The sequence below is a fragment of the Lycium barbarum genome, chromosome 4, assembly GCF_019175385.1.
Source record: "Lycium barbarum isolate Lr01 chromosome 4, ASM1917538v2, whole genome shotgun sequence".
Taxonomy (NCBI): Eukaryota; Viridiplantae; Streptophyta; class Magnoliopsida; order Solanales; family Solanaceae; genus Lycium; species Lycium barbarum.
In genome coordinates this window covers 139,804,375-139,821,284 of record NC_083340.1, presented here as the reverse complement: position 1 = coordinate 139,821,284, position 16,910 = coordinate 139,804,375, and the positions used below count along the sequence as shown (strand labels likewise).

Below are 16,910 nucleotides of genomic sequence, written 5' to 3'. Positions count from 1 at the left end.
TAGGCGGATCTTCCCTTGTATCCGGATCTTAAAGTTGTGGATCTTTTGATGGCCGGTAGCTGCTTTCTGCTTGCCCTTCTTTTGGGGTGGTGTTTAAATTTTGCCCCTCATATTTGCGGTCTTTCAATTTTGCCCCTCATATTTGTGGTCTTTAAGTTTTGCCCTTAGCTTGGATACTTGAAGTTTTGGGTTCGAATCCCCGCTCAGGCATAAAATAAAAAAATAATTTCGCAAGGCAGGGCTAGAGGGAGTGTATGCCGGATCCGGCATAAAATCCTTAAGGAAAAACTAAAGTTATGCCGGAGGGGGCATAACTTTTCCTCAAGGCATAGTTTAGTTATGCCTTATGGGGCAAAACTTTTCCTTAAGGAACTATGCCTTATGGGGCAGACTTTTAATTAAGGCATACCAAAAGTATGCCTCATAAGGCAGAACTTTTCCTTAAGGCAGACTTTTAGTTATGCCTTAAGGAAAAGTTCCGCCTTATGGGGCATACTTTTAGTTATATTTTATGGGGCACACTTTTAGTTAAGGCATAACTAAAAGTATGCCCCATAAGGCGGAACTTTTCCTTAAGGCATAATTAAAAGTTTGCCTTGAAAAGTAAAAAAAAAAAAAAAAAACATGTCTCAAGGTAAAGTCTGCCCCCTCCGGCATAACTTTGGTTTTTCCTTAAGGATTGTATGCCGGACCCGGCATAAAGTCCTTAAGGAAAAACTAAAGTTATGCCGGAGGGGGCATAACTTTTCCTCAAGGCATAGTTTAGTTATGCCTTATGAGGCAAAACTTTTCCTTAAAGAAATATGCCTTATGGGGCAGACTTTTAATTAAGGCATAACCAAAAGTATGCCTCATAAGGCAGAACTTTTCCTTAAGGCAAACTTTTAGTTATGCCTTAAGGAAAAGTTCCGCCTTATGGGGCATACTTTTAGTTATATTTTATGGGGCACACTTTTAGTTAAGGCATAACTAAAAGTATGCCCCATAAGGCGGAACTTTTCCTTAAGGCATAATTAAAAGTTTGCCTTAAAAAGTAAAAAAAAAAAATAAAAAAATATATGTCTCAAGGCAAAGTCTGCCCCCTCCGGCATAACTTTAGTTTTTCCTTAAGGATTGTATGCCGGATCCGGCATACACTTCCCCCAACCCTGCCTTGCGAAATTATTTTTTTATTTTATGCCTGAGCGGGGGTTCGAACCCAGAACCTCAGGTATCCAAGCGAAGGGCAAAACTTAAAGAACACAAATATGAGGGGCAAAATTTAAAGACCACCCCAAAAGAAGGGTAATCTGTGCAAAAAAATGAACCATTAATTCAAACGAGCTACATGTACGGTGGCAAGTTCAAAACCCATCTCAAATCCTAACTCTGTCTCTGCTTATTCACGTTCTTTCTTCGTAGGTGTGTGGACATGAATTAGTTGATTTGAGAGGGAAAAAAAACAGTAGTTAAAGTTAAGCTGAGAAAGGAAATTTGGAAGTTGAAGTTGTATTTGGAAATGAACACATTTGAAGTTTTCTGAGTAAAACTTTGAGAAAACTTGAAAATTTCCAAGACGTGTTTTTCAAACTTCAAATTCCATATTTCAAGTTTGTAGTTGAAACAATGAGTCAATTTAATAAATAAACACTTATTTGAAACAATTTCCAAATATTATTTCAAACTTTTGAAGCGAAACCTAACGAATGGCGACTCTAAATCAAGTCTCACAAGGCGCCAATACTAAATCAATGTGTTGAAGAAGTTTTGAACGTGAATTAACACTCACGCAATGGGGCGATTACCCCAGAATAATATAAGATAGTTACCATTTATTATAATACTTATAACTTAATTTATTTTCTTGATTGTTCTGCTCTTTCGATTGATGGTAATATACTCACTCATAATATCATATTGGAAAATTTTAAAACGGAGTTTTGAGTGTCAATTGGCAATATACATGCCTCCATTATTGAATCTGTGAGTGAAGTAATTCATTTGGAAGTTGGAAATAAAATACAAACAGACAACATAACCAAAAAACATCTATTAAGTTAGACAAAAAATTGTAAACGAAAAAAGTTGTTTCTACCAAATTAGTGAATGGTAGTAAATAATGGGCTCAACAATCACCATAAGAAGCTAAACAAAAAAATTGTACCTCATCTCCGTTTTTTAATCTCTTTTTTCACCACTACCTTTCAAGCTAAGCATTAGCCTTTTTTTTTTCTTTTTTTTTTTTTAGGCAAACGTAATTACATTCATCTAATTAGCATTTGCTACGATTGTTAAGCATGAATTATAGTATAAGGAAGACCTTCACTTGATGAAAAAAAGGTCAACAATTAATTTATTTTTCTTATTATTATTTTTTAAATTTAGAGAGGAATCGTGAATATATATTGGAAAAGAAATTAAAGGGCAGAAACTGAGCCTTTGGTGGAAACGAAACGCCAAAGTGATATAATACTTCAATTGCAGCCATTTGAACGTGCAATTCTTGAATATTTGAAATTGTCATAAGTGGAAATAATTTTGTTATCATTCAATAAGCATCTTGTATTTCATAAAAATTTGGGGCAATATGCTAATGTCTGTTGTTTTGCCTTATTAAAAAAGTCCACTACTGCAAAATTAAATACGATTTCTTTCTATATCTCACGAGCAATAGCTAATTTCGGGCTCCATTTGTTAATGACCTTGTTGCGAGCAAGATCACGTTCATTACGCAACTTAAAAATTTGGTAAGCCAAATGTTAATTGAACTTCTTTTTTTCTTCAAAATGAGGAGATTTCTATTTTCATTTTAAATATATACTTAGGAGTATGAGCACTACTTGTGACAAAAGATAGTACTAGCAGTATGAAATATAAACATAATGGACCAGTATTAATTAATGTACGTACAAAGACAAAAAGAATAGGTGGAGTTGATCAGTGGTCTCTTTAATAGAGAAATCAAACTTTACACCAAAAATGGCAAAGAAGCAGAATTATATAGACTATAACATAGATAGAGGTATGCATTAAATTCGTATTTTGACCAGAAAATTAAAGAGGGCAGAAGAATGAAAGTGACGTAACATAGGAGTAAATATTTATTGTATCGAATGCATATTAATTAGTCCCTCCGTCCCATAGTAAGTGTCATTTTAGCCAAATTTTTTTGCGGAAAAGGGCCAAAATACCCTTCGTTATACTTTAGGATCATTTATTCCCTTACCGTTATACTATGGGGTCAATTATACCCTTATGTCTAACAGCTGCCACGTGGCATCATCCTAGCCGTTCAAAATTATTTTCCCCTCAAATAATTTTTTACCCACTAAAATAACCCAACCCGACCCGAATTTTTTTTTCCAGCCAAGGGGTAATGGGTTGGGTCCGTATCACTTTGGCTGGAAAAAAAATTCGGGTCGAGTTGAGTTATTTTAGTGGGTAAAAAATTATTTGAGGGGAAAATAATTTTGAAGGGCTGGGATGATGTCACGTGGCAGCTGTTAGACATAAGGGTATAATTGACCCCATAGTATAACGGTAAGAGTATAATTGGCCCTAAAGTATAACGAAAGGTATGGATGAACTATTTTCCAAAGTTCAGGGGTAATTTTGGCCCTTTTCCGTTTTTTTTGTTCCATAATAAGTGGCATCTTAGGAAACCAAGACATAAATTGACTAGTTTTTTCCAATTCTACCAATTCTACCCTTGGACAATAAAGTAACATCTAAATTGTTACATCCCGTATTTTCGTACGTCAGAAAGCGTGCGAGTTAAATGATATTAGTAACGGACACGAGGTTATCGCCCAAGCTTATAGGTGGTTAAAGTGATGGTACACATGTACCGTAAGGATTTGAAGTTAAACAAATCTAAGAAAATAAGTTTTGTCGAGGATAGAAATTTATTTGATGAAATACGGTCCAAGCCATAATATGCCGTATTTTTTGGACTAGGAAAAAATTAATCGTCCAATATGAGCAAAATTTACTCAAGCCCGGAGAATTCGATCATATTCAAGGATGAAAATCAAGAGCTCGGTGTATACAAGGAATGAAGTCCCAAAATGATTTAAGACGAAAAAGGGTGACGACGATGATTGAAAATAATATTTTATGTGTGGCAAATGAGGCTATGGACTATGTTATACTACATGATTATGATAATGAACATATGAAGTGTATCAAAAATGATTTATTTAAATAAATTGAGGTTAAAAATTAATTATGCGTGTGATTGATTAAGAGGGGAATTATAGTGAAAGACAAGGAATTAATGGATATAATTTAAGTGGGCTGCAAGCACTACAAGTACACATGCACGTGGTGCCTTGAATTAGTGATGACTAATGAAAAAAAAAAAGGAAGCTTCATTTCTATGGAGCAGCAACGTGGAACTTCATTGAGCAGCAACAGTAGAATTATGGATATTCGTGAGAGACAATTCAATACATTAAAGGAATAGTGGATAAGTGATTGAAGTGGAGACCTTTACACGTGGTTGCATGGAGTAAAAATAAACTTGGTGACTAGTACAACCTATTTGAATCTACAAGAATTATTATATCAAAGAAAAGGATTGTTGGGGGTGGACCTCACGGTCCACTAAATAGTCTACAACTACTATTTTACTTTGATGAATACTTTTTTTTTTTTTTTAAATAATGATTCTTGGGATTTTTTTTTTTTGTCCCCACTACCTCTTTTATTAAATAATCCCAATCCAAATAAGTCTGTACACATAAGCAATGAAAAGGAAAAGTCCAAACATAGGTAAAAGAAAAAATAAGACCAAGAGTCTAGAAAGAGACGTAAAGTAACTGCTACTTCACTGCTCAAGATCATTGATGCTCTTGTTTTTCTTCGATTCCAGATAAGTTCCATTTAATTTGAATGATATTTTCCTTTTTTTTTTTTTTTTAAATTCCACTCCCTTAGCTGAATGCTTATGCTTTGTAGATCTTCCTTCTCAATGAAGTTCCAGCTGAGATTTGTCATCATTCTTTCAATTAGAAGCATCCACAAGCTGCTGGGGATTTGATTGTTGCTGAGCCTGTAGCTGATGTTGCTTCTGTTTTTTGTCCGAATTTGCTCTTGTATGTTCTCCTTGGCTTCGATTTTGTTCCCCCCTCCTCTCATGTTTTGGATTTGTTGATTGCTTTCCTTTGTCTTCTATTGCTTTCTGGGGTTGTTTATGTTGTGTTGGATGCTGTCCTCTTGTAGTTGTTTTTGAAAGAATCTTCACTCTATGCTTTGTTGTCCTCCACCTCTGTATGTCCTTTCTCTGAGATTTCAGTCTGTACCTTCGCTTCATACTAAATTCCCATGATTGTTGCTCAATAGTATGAGCACTTAACAGTGCTAAGATCAACCATTGAGTTATTCTCAGGTAAACCAGCATATTGTTAAAGGTATTGTAAAATCTCTGGACTGTGTTCTTATTTCTTCCTGCAAAACAATAAACAGTGTTAGTTGAAAAGAGGTTTTCTATGCCCTCTTCCCTCCACGGGGTTTGAGTAAGAGAACCAAGGAATCTCCTCCTTCTCTCCCACCCTCCTGTCATCTCTTGCTTGGTCTGATTCTCAAGTATGGCAAGTTTAGTTTATCATTGTTGATCAGCCTTCTGCCTTGAGTGCCCAGTCCCAGAAAGGAATCAATATCTACTTCTCTTTCATCCAATGCTACATTAGCCAAATAATCAGCTATCTGATTTCCTTCCCTGTATATATGAGCTATTCTAACAGTTCTAGTGTTCATCCTTTCCCAAATCTCTTCCATTATTCCTACAATCTGCCAAGGCACTTCCCATAATCTTAGGATTATGTTTTTCAGCAATAGGGAATCAGTTTCTATTATAACCTGCTGATATTCTTTCACCTCAATCACTCTCAACGCTTGTAGAATAGCCATAGCTTCTGCTTGTGTGTTGGTGCACTGGGGGTTTTCCATCTCTTTAGCCTTCGCAAGTAATAGATTTGCATTCTCATCTCTGATGCAGAAACTCCAGGATCCTCTACCAGGATTTCCCCTTGAGGCACCATCTGTGTTGCATTTCACCCATCCTAGCTCTGGTGGTTCCCACTTAACATGAATCACTTTGGTTCGTGGAGAGCAATTCTGAAGTGATTGCACAAGAGTACTCCATCTATATGCAGCATGTTTAAAATTACCTCTCCTCACCCTCATAAACATGATGATTGAATGCATGATTTGGTAGACTAGCTTGACCTTAGATATCTTGCCCCCATGCCTAATAGCATTTCTTCTTTTCCAGAGTTCCCAAACAATAATAGCTGGCATTGCTTTGAAAATATATTTTACATGTTGATTTACTGGGGCATCCCACCACAAATTAATAACTTGACTCAGTTGGAGATTTTGAATATTTAATCCCACGGGTCTGCAGAAAATGTTCCATGTATGTTGTGCAACAGGGGACTTTAGAAACACATGTGCTATAGTTTCCTCTTTAGGCTCATCACAACAGAAACATCTGGAAGGAAATTGAAAGCCCCAGTTCTTCACTATCTCATCTAGAGGTATTTTAGCTTTCCATAGTCTCCATAGAAAAAATGGGATCTTCACTGGTAATCCTTTTATCCAAATTCTCTTGTACAACTCATTAGTATCCATTCTCTGCCTCAACAAATTGAAAGCTGTTCCCACTGTAAATTTGCCTCTAGTATCTAGTTTCCAGTAAGGTTTATCTTGAACTCCATCAGGATTTGGTGGCTTAATGTTCTGGATAACATGTTCAACAATATTACCTGGGAGAATCTCCATTAATCTTCCTTCATCCCATTCTTCTTCTAGCACCATTTCCTGCACTAATACCACTGTTCTATCACTTATGAGATTTGGATGCATATTTTGGTATAAAGCCCCCATTCCTGTCCAGTTGTCTAGCCAGAAATAAGAGTTTCCTTGTTTAACCTGCCACCATATTTCTTGTTCTATTAAGTCTCTACACTGCAACATTTTTTTCCATATGTATGTCCATCTTTTCCATTGTACTGTTACTGGATGATCCTTTTTCAAGTACTTATTACTCATATACATCCTCCATAATGACTGCTTTGTTCTGAAGTTCCACCACAACTTAGAGAAAAGGGCCTTTGATACATCTTGTAAACTCTTAAAACCCGTTCCTCCCTCATCTTGAGGGTGGCATAAAGTTGTCCATGACACCCAATGCTTACTAGAATTACCCACAGAATTGCTCCAAAAGAATTTTGCAAACATTCTGTGAATTTGGGATAGTACCCCTTTAGGTGGATCACAGGCTGACAATAAGTGAATAGGCATACTCTATAAAACATGTTTGATTAATGTTACTCTTCCTCCAATAGATAATAGTTTCCCTGTCCATGAGTTAAGCCTATTAAATATCTTGTCTGTGATCTCTTTATAATGTGTAATCATCCTCCTCCCATAATAAATTGGCACCCCCAGATAAGTAAATGGGAAATCCTTCCTGGGAATTCTGGTAATATCAAAGACCTGTTCTTCTACCTCCTGAGTTACATTGTGATGAAGGAAAACAACACTCTTGCCTTTGTTAATTTTCTGCCCACTAACTGACTCATAGGCGGCCAATTTCTCCATGACCAGTCTCAGGGATTCCTCCTTAGCTGAGGCAAAGATAATAGTGTCATCTGCATATGCCAAATGGTTTATGTATGGGCTCCACCTTGGCATGCCAAATCCTGAAAATCTTTCATCTTCATGTAGCGCATTCAAAGCCCTTGACATGCATTCTGAAGCCAAAATGAATAAAGTTGGTGATAGGGGATCGCCTTGCTTTATTCCTCTAGAAGATTTGAAAAAACCACTTGGTTGCCCATTAATCAAAATAGAATACCAGTTGTTTGAAACAATTCTGAAGACCATGTCTATTAAAACCTCACCAAATCCCATTTTCCTTAGAACTTTGGTCAGAAATAACCATGAAACCCTATCATATGCCTTAGTCATATCCAGTTTTATCACAACATTGGCTGGCTTACCCCTCAATCTCATGTCATGGACTATCTCCTGCACCAGTAGGATATTTTCTACAATGCTTCTACCTTTAACAAAACCAGCTTGCTGAGGGGAGATTATACTAGGTAACAACTGTACTAACCTTTCATGAATGATTTTGGAAAAAACCTTACTGGAGAAATTACTAAGACTGATAGGTCTCAGATCTGAAAAGGTATTAATTTCCTTCTTTTTTGGAATAAGAACCAGATTTGTACAAGTGATGTACCTTGGCAATTCATGACCAAAAAAGAAGGATCTCACCATTAGCACCATATCCTTAGCAATTATGTCCCAACATGCTTGGAAGAATTTTCCAGTAAAACCATCAGGTCCTCCTGCACTGTCTGAATTCAATCCAAAAACTGCCTTCTTCACTTCCCCTTCCTCTGGTAATTGATTGATCCTTTCATTTTGCTCAGCTGTAATAAGCTTAGGAATATTGTCCAGTAATTCAAAATTGTTGGGCACTTGTTCCTCAGTGAATTGATCTTCATAAAATCTGATGGCTTCTTGAATAATTTCTGGCTCCTGTTCCAACCATACACCATGCTGGTCCTGAATCCTGTTAATATGCAACTTTTTTCTCTTCCCATTTACATGGGCATGAAAGAATTTTGTGTTCCTATCCCCATCTTGAAACCACTGCATCCCAGACTTTTGTTTCCAAAATTTCTCTTCTATAACATAAAACCTTATTAAATCAGCCTGCACATTTTGTAGTCTTGTCCTATTCTCTTGGGATGGATTTTCTTCAAAAACAGCTTCATGTACTTTGACAATTTCTTCTAGGGTAGCCACCTGTTTAAAAATATCCCCAAAGGTTTCTTTGCTCCACTTAGTCAAAGCTCTACTCACCTTTTTCATCTTATTATGAAAGTTGAAAAAAGGATCATAACAATATTGTTCTTCCCAATTCACTTTGACTGTTTCCAAAAAGCTCTCCTGCTCTATCCAGAAGTTAAGAAATCTAAAAGGCTTCTTAATGACTCTGGTATCTGCTTTGAAAGTTAGAAGAAGTGGAGAATGATCTGATCCTTGTTTAATTAAATGTTCCACTTCAAAATTGGGGAATGTATCCTGGAAAGCTTGATTCCCTAAACATCTGTCTAGTCTCTTAAAAATACAAGCTTCATCGGATCTTCCATTCCACCAAGTGTAAATGCTTCCAGAGAATCCCAAATCTGCTACTTGACATATATTCAAACAATGTGCAAAGTCCTCTACTTCAGGAAAATTCACTGGCAGACCTCCATACTTCTCTGCTTCATCCAAAATGACATTAAAATCACCTCCTATAATCCATGGTGAGTTAATGGTATAGGCCATATCATATAATTCATCCCACAGAGTGATTCTATTTGCCCTTTATGTACTGGCATATATAGAAGTAACAATGATCTCCTGATTAGAATCTAGATGAGTCAACTTCAAAGCAAGAAGTTGTTCATTGTCTTTTGTGACCTCTGCTTGAAATTCTTCGTTAACAAACACCCAAATCTTACCAGTTATGTTGTGCCAGGCAGTGCCCATGCCCAGCCATAATCTATACATATCTATGTGTCTGTGCTGCTGAAATGGTTCCATCAATGCTATAAAATTGAAATTCTTTTGTCTGTGCATCAAAACTACTCTCTCAAAGGCCTGTTGAGTATTAACAGACCTAATATTCCATATGAGTGAGCTATTCATTATAGACTTCCTTTGGCATATGCTTTCCTTGTAAGTACGCCTCCTATTGCCTTAGGTGGCACACTTTTAACTCTGTTTTGCTTATGATGTCTCCCTTCTTTCTTTGTTTTGGTTATCTGTTTTGGTGAAACATCCCCTGCATTATGCTCTGATAGACTGATTGGGATACTATTGTTTTCCACTTCATCATCATCTCCTATATCATCAGTTCTTTCTTCATCATTGGTCTTATTTTCAGGCACATTTGAGGATATAGAATCTGTATTTTCCCCAAATTCCCCATCTTTAATAATATCCTTCTTTTGTTGCTCTGTTTGTTCTTCTGCACCCATTTTGTTGTCTCCATGATCTTCATTTTCTGACCTTCTCTCATTGTTGTGGTTGTGTGTAGATGACTCTGTATCTTTTACTTCATTGGCTATTTCATTGGACTTGTCCAGTGCATCATCTGGTGGTTTTTCTTTTTCCACTTGTTGATCTGTTGTTGTTTGCTGCTCAGTTTCAGTAATTTCTATTAGTTTCTCTATCTCTTGCACTGCTGATTCTTGACTTATCCTCCTCTTTTTGCTCTCCTCATTAACACCCTCTCGTACATCACTTATGGTTCTCTCTGTATCTTGTGATTTTGTTTCCTCTTCCATTTGATTGCCCTTATGCCTTTCAGTGACTTTGTGTTGTGACTTACATTGCTCCTGTTCCTTCTCAATACTTGTTTGTTGATCACTTAGTTGTTTAAAGGCACTAGTACTTCCTCCTTGTTTTCCAAAAGATGATTCCAACCATGTCTTTGCTGATTCCCTAATTGCTTTTGCTTCCTGTTGCTTTTTGTACTCCTTACCATCCTCACTATTATGTTCATTTTCCTCCAAGTCCACTAGAGTATTGAACTTGTTGTTTGTTGGAATAACTGCATTTGTTTTCTGTTTACTCACCTCTTGATTGTTCACTTCCTTTTCTTTCCTTTCTATACCTTTATTATTACCCCCTTCCATCTCCTTTTTGTCTTTGGCCTTCCAGCAGTTAGGGTCATTTTTGGGATCATTTTTGTTTACAACAACCTTTCCAGATTTAAGAACTTTGAATGGTTGTTGTTTGCTCTTGTTAACATTCTGCTTTTTCTCCACATCCTCCTTTCCATTGGTCTATTTTTTCTCCCCATATTCCTTTATTTCTCCATTATCATTGTTATTCTCCTTGATAGGTGCCTTTCCATTATTATTCTCCTTTTCCTGTTGCTCTTCACTCCTTTCCTTTATGTCCTCCTTTTTTGGTCTGAATTCTGGATATAAATTCCAGCATTCTTGCTTATTATGTCCTTGTATTTTGCAATTAACACAATATTTTGGTAAGTAATCATATTGTATTGTTTGCCATTTGGATCTAACTTCGTTTGTCTCTTCGTCAATGCAGTTAATTTGTACCCGCTGGGGTAATTCCTTCATCAAGTCCACTTCTACTTTGACTCTTGCACAGCTAGGCCTTGTTTGATTGTCGGTGGCTTTATCTATCACAAGGGGTCTTCCCACTGCATTTGCTAATGAGAACAAGGATTCCTTGTCAAAGAGATTGGTAGGCAGCCTTGGAAAGGAGATCCATGCTATAACAGTTGTTGTTTCCTTATCCGGCTGAAACCAAGGGTCGCATATGAGAAATCTAACTGGAAAGATTCTATTCCTGAATCTAATCTCCCATGGTCGAGAGGCCAAGGTAGCATAGTCTTCTAATAAAGATAAACGAACTAGAATATGCCTATCCTCCAACAGCCCTATTGTGCAGGGGCCCTTTACTTCCAATTGTGTTGGTATGCTTCTCCTCAATTCATGTACATCTGGTCTTCCATAGGAGAATTTAGCAACAAGTGCATATTGTAAATTCTGTCTCTTACTTAGTATCTCAAATTCCTTCTTTGTCCATGTTACAGAGGGTTCTCCATGTAAATATGTAACAGGCTTAATATCAATTGGTCCTGGTTTTGATGTGTTTGTGAGGGTGTTTAGTGCTGCAGCATAATTGATTGTGGGTTGTATATGATTTGCTAGCTGACCAGCCCCCGGAGGTGGCTGGCCGCTGGCCGGCGAGGCCATTTTGGGTGGTAGATACTAGTATTTGTAGGCTAGGTTTTTAGTGGAGGCTAGGGTTTTTCATCTTCTTCTACTTTGATGAATACACTTGCCTCTTGAGAACCTATACATACTACACCAGCAACGTTTTTTTTAGCTAGTATGGAAATAATATGCATTTTGCTACTTCTCAACTTAAGTTAGGGAAAACCCCACTATATACCCTCTCAAGGATTTCCCCACCAGTTAACGAGCTACTTGCTCACTAAAATCCCATTTTAGTAGCTTCTTGCTTGTCATCATCTTGGATAAGCTCGTATATGACTCACTTTAAGGGTCCTTTACAACTTGGTGTAGTTATTTTGAAAGATAGGGAGCTTGTTTCATCAATTTAACAACTTGGTCAAGTGAAGAAGATAAGAGAAAAAGGTAAGAATTAATTCCTTTTTATGATGTTATGAAGGTTTGTTTATGTTGTAGTATGTAGAGATGAGTGGAATTTGTGGAAATATGAAAGTTTGCAAAGTGGGTGTGTATATATATATATAGCCATGGGTATGTATGTGTGTAGAAGGATGAACCAATTTTATTTGTTATGTTAATTGTGTTGTTGAAGCCTTGCAATGGAAATGGAAGGAAATGGTTCGAGTTGGTATGGGAAATTATTGAAAATGATTATAGGAAATTATGTGATTTTAATGTAGTTTTTATGTAATTATGGAAGTGAAGTTCTAAATGTGAATTATTATGTTAGTTGGTGGATTTGGAGGGATGTAAGTCCATATTAGCATGAAAGGTTGGTTGTTAAGTTGTTATGGGAAGTTTTGTGATTTTATGGTGGATTTATGTAATTATGAAAATGAAATTGTTAAGGTGCAAATTATGATTATTGTTAATAAAATTGGAGGATGGAAATGTGTTATGGATATTTATGTCGAAGATTAGAGGTTTCAGATGAATTATGGAATTGATGGAATTGTTGAATATTGGATATATGGCTTGGAATATTCTTGGCTTATGTTTGAATGATCTTAAATTAGTGTATGAATGTGGAAATGTTGATATTGATTTGAAAGTGCAAAGTTGAATTGGAAATTGTTGCACTATTTGGAAAAGAAGACAATTTATGATAGAATGCGTTTCTAATCGATTGTTGATGATTATTGGTATTGTTGTTGGTATGGTTGTTGATATTTGAGCCGAGTTAAATCTCGGGGATGTTGTAAAAATAAGGGAGATGCTGCCCAAATTTCTGTAGACAAGAATTGGGTAAGATTGAATTCTTAAAGCCTTATGATTAATATTTGGTAAATATGACCAATTGTAGATTTTGGACGAAACGGGATTTGAATTTGGAGAAGCGTAAGGAGCGAATAAGGTATGTAAAGCTTTACCTATTCTTCTCTTGGCATGTCCTAGGTATGATAGGCTTGGATACGAGCCTTGGAGACGACTCTACTCTTAGAAATCCGCACCTAAATTTTCCCCTTTTTCATTCAGTAGAATTGAATTGAATATGTTATGAATAGTTGGAAAATTGCCTAAACATCTAGAACTTGCACAAATAGGACCCGACTACTTTAAAACTCTCATAAGTGATGTTATGAAGTGTAACATACGTAAATTATGTACGCCACCTCGTTTGATCCCAGGTGGGCCCACTATTCCCGGATTTTTCTGATTTGTTCCGTTTGACTTATTTTGATTGGAATTCAAAGGAAACTCTTGGCTACTTTTCTAACTACTATACGACAGTTGTTTTGAAGTATTTCGTAAGTCCCACAACGTATTTTGAAATATGAAAACGATTTCAGAAAACTTATTTTGACATAAACCATTGTGACATCCGTAAGGCATACGCTATGATTACCGTTTAGTTTCTTTATATGGTTTGTCATCTGAATTATGCTATTGAGTCTCCGTAAATGTGTTATATTTTATATTGCATTAGTTTCTCACTACTCCATTCGTGGATGCCTCAATGTTTCCTTCACTGAGCCCGTGCCAGGATATGTTATCACGCGTATTCCACTGCATTGTTCGCCGTGCCTCGATGTGAGGGGGCAGGTATATATGTACATGGGTTGTGGAGTATGATGTGCCATGTACACACATTCTGATATATGATGATATGATATGATATGGCCATCTGATATGTTTGATATGTGCACATTCTGATATGATATGATATGTTACGGAGCTATTCCCTACTCTGGAGTATGCTGTGTTGTGGCGCCAGTGACAGGGTGGCGACCACGTTCTGTTCACCGTGTCCCATAATGGGGCCCGGATATGGCATATGTTCTGACATGCATTACCTATGTTTTATGAGTAAGCATTTTTTTTATACTCCGGTTACTATACTTATTTTCTGTATCCTCTGTTCAGATTATGATTCTGTTTATTGCGCCTTATGCTTTACATACTCAGTACATATTCCGTACTGACCCCCTTTCTTCGGGGGCTGCGTTTTCATGCCGCGCAGGTACACCCAGATGATGCGAAGTTATTATAGAGGATGTTCCAGCAGAATTGGCAAGCTCCTTTTGCTCCGGGAGTGCTGCCGAGTCAGAGTGTATGCTATGTTTTCTGATTATTTGTTAGAGACTTTGCAGACAGAGTCGTGGGTATAGTATGTCAGTTGTGTATGCGGCTTCATCAGCCGATATGTCATTCTGTATTATGTGTTAAATTCTGTACGACCATAGATTCTATTTGATTTGGAAAGCATCGGACAAACATATTTTGAGAGTTTATTATATATTTTATTTTTATTTGATTTAAAAAGTCTATCAAGATTATGTGTGTCCCAAAGGTATGTGGGTTCGCTCGGCTCCGGATGTGGGGCCGGGTGCCCATCACACCCTAGTGGAATTGGGGTGTGACATAAATGATGATTAGAAAAGCCACATAGTAACTTGGTATTGTTGGATTTCCAAAGTCAAAAGGTTTACTTCTTGTGCATGCTCTAATCAAAAGGTAAAAGTAATTTATTTTTATTATATAGGGGTAGTTTGGTAAACTTCACATTGCATTATTGGTTTCTTAATATGCGTGTTTTTTGGTAAGGTGACACTTATAATGGGACGGAGGGAGTAGTTATGATTTTTACAAAAAGGCCGTCTTTTTAATTTTTCACCGATATCCGGAACCTACGTTGGGGCCGGAATTCGCACCGAAAAGTCTCATATTGGGGGTAAAAGTGTTTTCTAACAAAGGCGATTCCGTACTCATAAGGCTCGAATTCGAGAACATTGATTAAGGATGAAGGAGTCAAAAAACCTCTGTATAAATACATTGGTTTGTTGTAAACACCGCATGTGAATATACCTATAAAGAATACCCCATAAAGTTTTAGCACCAAAATAGTGATTCACTTGCAGTGGTTGACCATTCTTTTTGTTCTTTACTTCATTTCCAAAAAAAAACTTATTTAGCATTTCAGATTCAGTACAATGTCTGTGCCCTTATTCCTATGTTTTAATTGCAAGATTTTGCACAAACTGACCATTTTTGCAGTCTCTCAGAATGGGATATCTTTGCATTGTTATGTCATTTTCATATGGTCCTTTCATTTAATGCCTTTTTGGAACTATGCTACCCTATAATAAATGAAATCACCTATCATCTACTGTAATTTCCATCTTTGTTTTTACTCTTATGTTAAATTTTAATTGGTGCAGAGGGCTTATAACAAATTAACAGGTGAGTGCTTACATTTTATTGTCATATAACCTAATATTGCTTAAACTGAAACTAAAAATTAATTTTCAAGCTAAAAGGCCAGAAAGGGAAAGGAAGAAAAAAAAAAAAGCACCGGAAGCTAAGAAAATTGTTTGAAATATTGAAGGGGAAGTGTACATATATATAGCCGAGCTAAGGACCAGTATTTAAGGCATACTCGAAGTTTATAAATTCTTGTATGTTTAACCGTTTTGAAAACAAATTCAAACTCATTGGTCTGAAGTTTCAAATACATTTATTGGCTTGCAAAGCATATATATCCAAAGTTATATCAAAAGTTGACATAAGTTCGAACTTCAAACATTGATGTCTGAACTTCAGTGCTAAATTTAGATGAAAAATTTACTCTTTTTTTGAAAAAAAAAATTATTTTTGTTAAATTCCTTTAGTGGATAGTTACCTATTTTGTTGTGATGGTTAGCTAAAATCCATCGCTAGAGATTCTAATCAATTAATTGATTTGGTAAAAGTCTAAATTAATGTCTGATATCTTTTTCCTTGAAAGAAATACAGTGACAGAATAACATGTTATATGATCCTCTTTTTTTTTTCTTTTTTTTTTTCTCTTGAAAGAATCTGAATTCTTAATTAGTTGAGCAAGTTTCCATGGCTATAAACAAATTTTGATGCTAACCATGATGCCAAATTAATTGCATCAGTAGATACACACATGAAGAAACGGATGAATAAAAAAATTTAAAATCAGATTAGGAAGATGTTGCTAATCAGGCAATGATTAATTTTATCGGACAAATTGCCAACACCGACTATAAGTTGAATAATTTGACAAAATTGGATATAACATAAATAATAGAGTGAAAAGTGGCTACTGAATACAATTCCTACATTATGCATAGGCCCATTTTAAGCATCCACGTTGGGCTTCTGGCTGCAACCTATTGTCATCATTTGTATTTTTGTCCACGTCTTTAATTTAGTGGGCAATTTGCAGGACTGTCCTTCGCTGGGGATGGTCTTTAATTTTTGCCTCTCAAATTAGTGGTCTTTAATTTTTTCCTTCGCTACAAGCCTCTTGGTTCTAGGTTCGAATTTCGCTCAGTAAAAAATTAAAAAAAAAAACGCAAGGCATAAGTTGGGTTTCAAAATCTGCCTTAAGGAAAAAAAAAATTATATATATTTTGCTGGAATTTTGCAAACCTCTGCCTTAAGACCTAGATTTGGATAAAAGTTTCTTTTTCTTGCGCGGATTGTCCTTCATTTGGGGTGGTCTTTATTGTTGGTCTTTAAGTTTTTCCCTTCGCCTAATATCCCGAGGTTGTGGGTTCGAACCCCCGCTCAATTAAAATAAAAAAAATCACAAGGCAGAATTTGCACAGGCAAAATTCTGTCTTAAGGTAGAAATTTGCAAATTCGGCCTTTAAGGCCCAAATTCTGCCTTAAGGCAGAATTTTA

The 16,910-nt window shown here is 36.3% G+C and overlaps 1 protein-coding gene across 1 annotated transcript; it reads right to left on the bottom strand.

Moving 5' to 3' along the window:
• Positions 1-9,692: 9,692 nt before the first annotated feature.
• LOC132637911 (uncharacterized) lies at positions 9,693-10,685 on the bottom strand. Its single transcript, XM_060354926.1, has one exon. The coding sequence runs from the start codon at positions 10,683-10,685 to the stop codon at positions 9,693-9,695; it is 993 nt and encodes a 330-aa protein (XP_060210909.1).
• Between the last annotated feature and the right edge of the window lie 6,225 nt (positions 10,686-16,910).

Bases quoted from the DNA above. Each gene is read 5' to 3' on its own strand.
- LOC132637911 (XM_060354926.1), bottom strand. From the start codon at position 10,685: ATGGAAGGGGGTAATAATAAAGGTATAGAAAGGAAAGAAAAGGAAGTG.